This window comes from Poecilia latipinna, unplaced genomic scaffold (genome assembly GCF_001443285.1).
Source record: "Poecilia latipinna isolate Pla-1442-1.1 unplaced genomic scaffold, P_latipinna-1.0 Scaffold786, whole genome shotgun sequence".
Lineage (NCBI taxonomy): Eukaryota > Metazoa > Chordata > Actinopteri > Cyprinodontiformes > Poeciliidae > Poecilia > Poecilia latipinna.
In genome coordinates, this window is record NW_015113402.1 from 82,070 (window position 1) to 92,041 (window position 9,972).

The window sequence follows — 9,972 nt, forward strand, 5'->3', positions numbered from 1 at the left end:
AAAACTGTAATTTTTTTAAAAATGTTGCAACTGGGAGCCTGGACCTTAGCATCTTTACATTTCCTAAAAATTATTTCTCATATTTGCACACATAAGGTTGAGAAATAATATTTAAAAAATATGGGAAAATTAAAACCCATTTTATCTCTGTTCTCAAGAATCACTGAATTACAACTTATATTTGTTTTGGTTTGCAATAAACTCACACATTCTGCTTTTATCCAAAGTTGAATCAGGTTACAAACATCATGGGGTTAAAGGTAGACATCTGAAGTTCAGTTTTTAAGAACATGTTTTGTCCCAGAAGAACTCGTCCGTCAGTCCTGAACTGAAGGAGGCAGAGAGGAGTAAGAATGTTCATCCCCCTCATGGTCCAGTAGACCTGGTTCTGCTGGAACCAGAACTCCATCATCTGCTCCACCTCCAGCTGCTGTGGTTCTCTGAGTCAAACCAACCTGTTCCCCTCCTGGCCTGTGGGGGCGCTGCACAAAAACTTCTGAAGACGGAAACAAGATGGAGGCGTCAGGTTTTTGCGGTTGGAGTTTTTCTCTTTAGTCTTTGGCTAAAGACCAGAAGCCATTTCTGCTGCTAGCGCTAGGCTAGCACGTTAGCTTTGGTTTCATTTCCCCAGAATGTCCTGTGTTGAAGTCCACTTCCTGCTTTTGCAGCGGTCTCCGGTCCGATTGGTGTTCACATATCAGACCGAACCAGAGTTAATTTTCCCAGACCGGACTGGAGGACCAGAGGTCAGTTAGCGTCCACACTTCAACCGAACTGGACTTCCTTGACAAACGGACTGGAGTTGGGTTAAAGCGGACTGGACAGAACCGGTGTGAACCTTTAGACTCCAGAGACCCGCCTGTGGATTCAGCAATCCGGTCACTTTCTATCTGGTCTCTAAGGTCTCTTCTGGTCCAACCGGATGTCTCTCGGTGTCGGTTCCGGCGTTCATCTCCAAGGATTTGATTTGGCTGCTGTTGGTCGACGGTCCGTGACATGCCGACACGCAGATCTGCGCGAGTCCGCGGCGGCACTCCTTGCGGATGTTGTTGCTGGACAGGACGTAGAGAATGGGGTTGACGGCGCTGTTGATGGTGGACAGGCCGAGGGAGATGGTGTAGGACGTGTACATGGTCTCCTCAAACATGCAGGGCGAGTCCACCAGCTGGGGGAACTGGCTGATGACGGCCCGGGCCAGCAGGATCAGGTGGTACGGCCCGAAGCAGACCAGGAACAGCAGCACCACTGCCACCGCCAGCCGCCGGACCCGCCGCTTCTGGTCGCCGTGGAGGCCCGAGCTGCGCTGGACGTTGGTTAGGACGCGGCGGTTGGTGACCGCCAGCAGCAGCAGCGGCAGCAGGAAGCCGATCACAAAGCGGGCGTAGCTGAAGCTCATCACCTTGCTGCTCTGGCTCGGCTCGAAGCAGCGCTTCAAGCCCTGAACGTTTCCCTCCCTCATGGTGAAGACGGCGCTGTGGCCCACGGCCACCACCAGGACGATGACCACCGTGATGACCACGGCGTGGCGCAGCCGCCGCTGACCGCGGGACTCCAGGCTGTAGGCCACCGCCCAGTACCGGTCGCAGGAGATGCAGCACAGCAGGAAGATGCTGATGTACATGTTGGTGAAGAAGATGTAGCCCGTCAGCTTGCAGACCGTCGAGCTCCACCGCCATTCGTGACCGTTGTTGACGTAGTCCGCCCAGAGCGGCAGCGTGAACAGGTAGGTCAGGTCGCACAACGACAGGCTCCACAGGTAAACACCAAGAACGTTCTTCCTGCGCACCTGCTGCCAGGTGAGGAAGAGAGTCAGCACGTTGGCGGGAAGACCGACGACCAGAACGGCGATGTAGAGAACCAGCAGCGGCAGCCGGTCCTCCCCGTACGGCCTCTCACAGCTGACTGAGCTCTGGTTCTCCGACAACCCGCCTGTGACGTTCAGCATGGTGGCCAATCAAATCCAAGGGTCTCTGCAGACAACTGGCCAATCAAGGACTAGAGTCTGTAGGAAGAAAGCCGATCCAATCAGACCAACCGCAGGGTGACGTCAGCCATCACACTATGAGATCAGCATCTGGAGAGAAAACCAGGAAAGTTACCAACAGTTTTAAATCTTCAGCCCGGCCTGTCTGAACCGAAGCTGAGTAAATTTATCAGTGGAGTTCCCCAAGGCTCAGTCCTCGCTCCTCTCCTCTTCAGTATTCAAAATCTGAATCTGTTTTTCTTCATGTCTGTTGTTTTTAACTTCTTTTAATCAGCACTTTGAGTGTCTGGCTGAAAGGTGCTATAAAATAAAGTTGCCTTGTTTCTGGTTTTTAAGGTTCTTTACTGTTATATTGAGCGAAGAATCAGAGCCTGATGACTCCAGAGTGAACCTGTCGTTTCAGAGCCAACAGTGGATCCTAGAGATGGAGGAAGAGCTTAAACTAAACATCCTTCAGAAATAACCGATCTCAGTGTAAAGTCTTCGCTGTTCCTCTTTCTGTCGCTGCGGCTCTTTATCTCAGCCAGAGAAGTTCCTCTTTCTGCAGCATCACTATCTGCTGAAGTTTCTCTGCTGTCTGAGTCAGTCTGTTCACATGAGCTGCTGCATGTCTGAAACAGGAAACAAGCAGATTTCTGAACCAAGATCTGCTTTCAGAACCAACCCTGGAGCTTCTGGTGTCTCGTTGCTCCTTATGCTTCATGTTAGTCTGTAGATTAAAGGACCAGCATTCAGACAGGTGAGTTTTACTCACCTGTCTGAATGTAAATAAGAGGTCAAATAAAGAAGCAGCTGAACTTTAAGTGAAATTATCTTTATCATTCTTCTGTTTAATTACACTGTTTGACTTTCTGATATTAAATTTGATTAGTTTTTTTTCTGATTTAAGTCAGGTTACCATATTGTGTCATTTGGCCACCGCTGACATCCCCCTTCAGCTACTGTTGAGGGAGGATGTCATTCAGTTGCTGCTAACCTACAAACACCAAACCACAACTCTTTAGTGGTAAATCTGGAGACTGAAATCGTGCCTCACTCTCTGCTGCTCTCCCAATTATTCAACAGTCAGTCAGACACTCTACCAAAGAAAACACAACTTTAGATGTGCTTTATGCCAATATGACAGACTCATTTATCTCCAAAAAAAAAACTCCTCTGGGAAAGTCTTGTTTTTGTCTGGACACAGGAAGTGAAGGATCCCTGCTGGTTGTCGTGAGGCCACAGATCGGATCGCTCTGTGCCAGCCGCAGTCAGACGCTTCGCTAACAACCATCCCTGCATCGGCACTGAGCTACAGGAGCAGTTAAACTGGAAAAAGTCAGAAAACTAGAAAACAACCAAGGCAGGAAATTATTGAGACGTAAACAGAAGCAGCTCAAAGTCGACATTAAGACAGCGAAGCAGAAGAAGAAACTCGTCGTGTTTCTACTACAGGAAATCCTTCCTGCCCACATCTTTCAGCACATCTCTGAGAACCAAATGTGTGAAAGCAGCTGGTCCTTTGCACTAAAACCATCTTCAATTTAACTGATAGAATTTTATGAGTTTTTATATGATTTTTATTACAAAGATAAAAACATTTGAGCTTCAAAATGTCGACCTTTCAGACGTCAGCGGCCGACTCTCATCATTTCTTTGTTTCCACATTTAGAACCAGGTGACAAACTGATGATGGTAACAACAAGCTGCCTCTAAAACCTGTCAGGGTTTTTTCCTGATGATGCTGGAAACTTTGAGGTCAGATCAACGTTTTTCTAACCCAGAGCTCGTGTCAGACAGGATGTACTTTTATTCTGGCAGGAAGAGTCAAAACCAGACCAGATTCCTGTTTGTTTAAATCTGTTAAACAGGTTGACTGTGGGGTTATCTCTGCAACCAAACTGGAATTTATTCAACAGATCAGAAAAGAAACTTTAGTTCACCTGTTTGCTGCTCTGAAGCCTAAAGGTGTAAAAACGTCTTCAGAGCAGCAAACAGGTAGTTTATAATTATTCTGGTTGAAAAGTAATCAAGTGTCAGAAACAGGAACCTGTCCATGGTCAGCTAGCAGGCTAAAGGTCGCGAACAGTGGTGGAACCACTGAGTAAAAAGTTAGCTGTCCTAATTATGAACACGAGTTTTACTGATGCTAACACGCTACGTACCGCCATGGTATTTACTGAAAGCTAATGTGCTATGCTAACATGGTATTTACTGAAAGCTAATGTGCTAAGCTAACATGGAATTTACTGAAAGCTAATGAGCTAAGCTAACATGGAATTTACTGAAAGCTAATGAGCTATGCTAACATGGTATTTAGTGGAAGCTAATGCTAAAGTACCATGGCAGGATGGTATTTAGCTAAAACTAATTTAGCATAAGCTAATGCTAAAGCGCTGCATGAAGGACAGAACTTTGACCTGACAGAAAGTCAGGTTAGCACCAGCAAAACTTAGCAACACGGTGGTGGAGGGGTGATGATGTGGGCTTGTTTCACTCAGTCACACATGAAGGTCAGAAGATGATCACAGAAACTCTGGTTAGGAAGTATATTATAGGGTGTGTTCACTTTTTATAGCCCTTATAAACGTTCAACCGTCTAAATTCTGACTTTATCTCTTCTTTTATTACGACAAACGTTATTGAAATGAATTTAAATAAAGAGCAGCAGTATGGAGCTATAGAGCACGGTGGTGGTGCAGTGATGATGTGGGGTTGTTCTGCATCTTTATGGTCTTCCCATCAGTGAAGCTGTTTCAGGTTTTCTTTCCTGCTTCATATTTAACTAATATTCAGGTAAAACCACCAGATTCTGATAAGTCTATAAATAAAACCCCAAACTAACTGTAAATGAAGACATTTTACCTTCATTTAATGTCCATCATCTTCTTCTTCTCTGGTGTAACTGGAAAGTTTGTCTTTAATAAATCCAGGACGGATCAGTTTTCTGAGAATAAAGGGTCACTCAGCCGCAGTTTCCTCAAAACATAAATAGTGACGATCGCCTCGTTTCTGCAGCCGTTTCCTTCTCCTCTGATGGTTTTAGCCTCACTGATCCTGAAGATGCAATGCAGACTCAGAGCGGTGGTTCTCAAGCTGCGGTGCTGGTGCGTTTGAGGACGTTTTGTTTCTGTGTTTGAAGTGTCACTGAATCGTGGGAGTCGTTTGTTCTGTTGCATCACCTCCAAGTCAGAATTTCTGCTGAGGAATGAGCAACACATTCCTGTAAAGTCCAGCCTGGGGGTTTACCAGCTGCTCTGCTCAATAATCAGGCTAACGTCTGCTAGCATGGCAGTTCAGATAAAAAATAAACTATCAAACACAGAAACTACATGAAACTCCAGTAGCAGTCAGTTTTGCAACAAATCTGGAGAGGCCTCTGACTGAAGATCGTTGCTGTGTGACAGCTTCATGACTGTCATGCTAACAGCTCAGTAGCTAAAGAGTAGAGATGATATCCAGCAGAGAGATGCTGGAGTAGGAGAGACGATGGATGGGAGGTTTGGGCTCAAAGTTCAGGCTCCTCTTTAACCCTTTAACGTTTGTATCAGCACTGCTATAACGAGCTCAGCAACTGTTTGCTAATTGCTGCTGGCTAGTCTGAAGGAGCTGAGTGGGGGAAGAGCTGCGCCTTGAAGGCGGGGCTACGTCCATCTAGCGTTTTACAGCCGTATGGTTTCCATGGAGATAAAAGGATTTCTCAAACATGGAAGAATCAAAGCAACGCTCCAGGTTTGATTTGATGAGAGAAACTTCATAAAAAGTTAATTTATCAAGTTCCAACAGAACCTCCAGAACCCGGCGGAACCAGACTCAGTGGAGGAAAAGCAGAAAAATCTGGACCCAAGTGAGATGATCCACATCGCCGGATCCTGGTGGTTCTGGTGTTTTCTTCTTCTTCTTCTTTGTTAAAACCACATTTCCCCTTAACTTCTGACCAGATGTGGGAAGTAACTAGTTACATTTACTCAGTTACATTTACATAAAGAAACTTTTTGATCAGAAAAAAAAGTACCTTTAGGAGTATTTTTACTACACCGTACTTTTTACTTTCTCTTCAGTAATTTTATTCTGGAGCATCAAGACTTTTCTGGCCATGAGGAAAACAAGCTTAACCAGACAGACCAGAATATGTATTGGAAACTTTTTACTTTTGAGTAGAAATATGAAATCTTGTCCTTTTGGGTTTGCAATCAGCTTTATTTCCTGTAGTTCCAACACTTAGTGATTCTTTCGGTCATTCAGTTTTTTTATTTTGGTTTTTAAATAAATAATGTTGCGTTTTCCTCCATGACTCCAAAACTCCTGTTTAAGTAGTAACTCCATGTTCAGGTTAACATTTCCATACTAAGAGATTAAATATTTGATTGGTTCATTTTATGTAGTTTATCAACATTTGTAAAAATAATCAAAAGGTCCTAAATCCTCCATCAGAGCCGCTGCTGGGATCAAATTCAGATTCTAAGCTTCATAAATTTGGTACAAAATTAGTTTTTTTCAGTAAATAAATGAGGAGGATCAGAAACTGATTTAATAACTTTTCTTTACATAATGAGGTAAATAAACACTGAAACGATCTCAAGCAGCGTTAATATTTCCGATAAGATGCGTTAGAGCGTCATGAGAATCATGACGGTAAAAACATTAATATTTCATGAGCTTCATCTGTTCTCTTTGTTTCCTCAGATTTTCTCATCATTTCTGTTTTATTGACATGAACCAATGAAGCTGATCGATCTGCTGCTGCAGGTAAAAACTCACCTGTGAAGCTGCGCGTGGTCCGTCTCTGCGCTCGCGCTGCTCCTGAATGAAGCGACCGGTGGCGGCTCCCTTCAGAGAAACCCCCTGGGTGACGTCACTGACGTCATCACGCAGTCATCACCCACCGCTCTTTCCTCCAGGTCTTCATGTTTTGAGTCAGCAGCGGGAAAACGCTGCCACTGCGCCACCTGGTGGCGGTCTGACCTGCCGGTTACCATGGTGACCTGAGATGATTTATTCCTCACCTGCTCCGGTTATTTAACGGTTCTTCTGTTTCCTTCCCACAGTCGCCCTGTGCTTCCAGGACGGGGGATTCCAGGTAACTTTGGATTTTATTAGAACTGGAATTTATGTTACGATTTTTTAAACTAGTACAGCTTAAAAAAATTAAAATATTTCATAAAAGTGCAATAATTAAAGCTGCAGTATTTAACTTTTGTAAAAATGCATCAAAAACAACCAATCAGAAGCAGGAGGCGGGGCTTAGCGCTGTCAGTCAATCTGTGAACGCACTGCTAAATCTGCAAATCAACTCACTGCTATAAAGAAGCTCAAGATGCTAAAAAAGCTAAAGAGTTCTCTGTCCAAGCAGATTGACATAAAATTGAGTGGAAGGAAGACGTGCTTTGCATCAGGGAGAACTGGAGTCATGACAGGAAATCTATTCCATTAACTTTATAGAAATGAACAGAATACTCTTCAGAAACTTAAAAAAAATTTAATCTGAATTTTTGAGAATTTCTTTTACTTGTAAAACGGCAAAAAAATGAAAGCTTAAATATTTTCCTCTGTGTGATTAAATATATGACATATTTTTTATCTGTACTACAGATAGTCTGCTTATGGGACTAGATTTCAGAAAATGACCAGTTTGTTTTGTAAAATGTCTTAAAATGAGATTTTCTGTTAATTTAGCTCTTAAAACAGAAACATTAAAACATTTTAGCAACATATTAAATATAAAGTTCATACATATAGAGTATATTCTATTCTATTTCCTCTAATAAAAGTTTCTGGGATGTTCAGGTGTGTTCACCTCGTTGAGGCTGCTGCCCTCTGCTGGAGCTCTGACGCCCCTGCAGCCTTTATTATCAACCTTTATTCATTTTTTTCTCTGCAGTTTTGATTAAAAAATCACTTTATTTCATCAAACGTCATGTTTTTAACAGTTTTCCTTCTATAAGAACAGACATGGTTAATATGACATAAACATGGACTCAGAACCAGAACCGGTTCTGACCCAACTGGACCATCACATCTTCTCTCGCTTTCTGTTTTTACAGTTTTGCTCTTTTTTTTTTGGATTTTTAAAGTTTTCCAGGGAACGGCGACAGAAGTCTTGGCGACGATTCGGCGGGAAGTTTTGGCTCCGCCCAAACAGGAAGCTGGCACTTGAGTTTCACAATAAAAGTCCTCAGTTTTTCCATCGGATTTGCTGTGAAAGAAGAACCAGACCAGATGAGTCATGTGACCTAAACCATAACATTCTTCCTCTTCCTCACCTGGTTGCTTAGCAACTCGTCGATCTTCCGCTCCTCCGCCGAACCGCGCTCCACCTTCTTCCGGTACTCCGCCAGCTGCTGCCGATCCTTCATGTCTCGGTACGTCTGATTGGCCGACAGGCGGAGGAAACGTCAAAGCCCCGCCCCCAGCGTTTTCATTGGTTTAAACAGCTACGGAAAGCAGCCAATCAAAGAACTCACATTGATGACGATGTCGTGGCATTTATGTTTCTGAGCCAATCCGATCCTGAGCTCCGCGTCGCTAACGAGTCCGACGTATTCCTGTAGGACCTGTTAGCAACCGATAGCATTAGCGTGGAATATAGCAAGCCATTTTAACATAAAATCAGTTTAATATGACAATCTGTAATTACATTGTAAATATCTAAGAAAGCATTTTTACTATCCAGAATGGTAATTTAAGATATCTTGAATTAGAATTTTGACTAGTTAAAACTAAAAACGAGATCTTGAAATTAGTTGAAGATATCTGAAATATTTTCTCCAGATACAGTAAATCTTACGTTGTTCCCACCAGGCAGAATGTAAATCTGTCAGGTTTCTGTCTAATCAAATTATAATATAAGACAACTTAATTTATAATATGTAGTCATAAAGCAATTTCATATATTCTGAACATAAAGCAATTTCATATATTCTGAATATAAATGGGAAAAAACTGATTGTATGTTAAAACGGCTTGCCGTAGCTTAGCATCTGAGCTCCTGGCTCCGCCCACTCACCCGCGTGGGGGCGGAGTTTTTCTGCAGGATGTCAACGACGCGCTGGAAGCTGAGCGGAGATTTCTTCTTGGAGAAGCCGAGCCAGTTCCTGGAGTTAAACATGGCGTCTACGTCCGCCCAGTTCTTCAGCTTGGCGCGCGCCGCCAGCGCCGTCGTGAAGTACTGCTTCTCCGAGATCTGAGGGACAGCGTCGGCGACCGCGTCAGAGGTCAGAGGTCAGAGCAAAGAGAGAAAACACGTCTCACCTTGAATGTCTGCCGGACGTTGAGCGGGCTGCTGAAGGTTCCCTGAAGACAGAAAAACAGGAAGTTCGGCTGATCTGGGTCAACTGACCCAAATCCTCCCAGTTTAACCAGTTGGATCCCAGTCTGGGCCTGACCTCCGGCTCGTTGTAGTGGTAGAAGCAGCAGTAGTACAGGGTGGTGATGAGCGGCATGTTGAGGATGGAGGCTTTTCTGGGAAACTTCTGGAAGACTTCCTGCTTTCCTTCCCGCTCCGCCTTCCGGTCCGCCGCCTGCAGAACCACAAGGAGCATCAACAGGTGGACTGGGAGCAGACTGGGAATAGACTGGGAGCAGACTGGGAATAGACTGGGAATAGAGTGGGAGCAGACTGGGAATAGACTGGGAATAGAGTGGGAGCAGACTGGGAATAGACTGGGAATAGAGTGGGAACAGACTGGGAATAGAGTGGGAACAGACTGGGAGCAGATTGGGAACAGACTGGGAATAGAGTGGGAGCAGACTGGGAATAGACTGGGAGCAGACTGGGAATAGACTGGGAGCAGACTGGGAATAGAGTGGGAGCAGACTGGGAATAGACTGGGAACAGACTGGGAGCAGATTGGGAACAGACTGGGAATAGAGTGGGAGCAGACTGGGAATAGACTGGGAGCAGACTGGGAATAGACTGGGAGTAGACTGGGAATAGACTGGGAATAGAGTGGGAGCAGGCTGGGAAAAAAAAAAGGAAAAAAAAGGGAGAGAAAGGGAGAGGGGGAGGG

At 44.5% G+C, this 9,972-nt stretch overlaps 2 protein-coding genes across 4 annotated transcripts in view; both read right to left on the reverse strand.

The window, feature by feature from the left end:
• Positions 1–557: 557 nt before the first annotated feature.
• On the reverse strand, positions 558–6,827 carry gpr132b (G protein-coupled receptor 132b). 2 transcript variants are annotated; one of them, XM_015046634.1, is made up of 3 exons: positions 6,725–6,827; positions 4,829–5,020; positions 558–2,074 (listed from the first exon to the last, which is right to left on the reverse strand). In XM_015046634.1, the coding sequence occupies exon 3, from the start codon at positions 1,943–1,945 to the stop codon at positions 887–889; it is 1,059 nt and encodes a 352-aa protein (XP_014902120.1). In that variant the 5' UTR covers positions 1,946–2,074; positions 4,829–5,020; positions 6,725–6,827; the 3' UTR covers positions 558–886. The 2 variants fall into 2 exon arrangements, with proteins under 2 accessions (XP_014902120.1, XP_014902119.1); XM_015046633.1 differs by lacking the exon at positions 6,725–6,827 and having other exon boundaries at positions 4,829–5,283.
• A 1,017-nt stretch (positions 6,828–7,844) lies between these two features.
• Positions 7,845–9,972, reverse strand: part of vipas39 (VPS33B interacting protein, apical-basolateral polarity regulator, spe-39 homolog) — an 11,392-nt gene continuing 9,264 nt past the window's right edge. For both annotated transcript variants that reach the window (XM_015046635.1, XM_015046636.1), the window contains exons 14-19: positions 9,349–9,483; positions 9,215–9,256; positions 8,970–9,146; positions 8,428–8,517; positions 8,227–8,331; positions 7,845–8,159 (exon numbers count right to left, since the gene is read on the reverse strand). In XM_015046635.1, coding sequence (XP_014902121.1) covers positions 8,139–8,159; positions 8,227–8,331; positions 8,428–8,517; positions 8,970–9,146; positions 9,215–9,256; positions 9,349–9,483 — 570 coding nt within the window. In that variant the 3' untranslated portion in view covers positions 7,845–8,138. The remainder of the gene's footprint in view (positions 8,160–8,226; positions 8,332–8,427; positions 8,518–8,969; positions 9,147–9,214; positions 9,257–9,348; positions 9,484–9,972) is intronic.

Coding starts and splice junctions, on each gene's coding strand:
- gpr132b (XM_015046634.1), bottom strand. CDS start 1,945: ATGCTGAACGTCACAGGCGGGTTGTCGGAGAACCAGAGCTCAGTCAGC.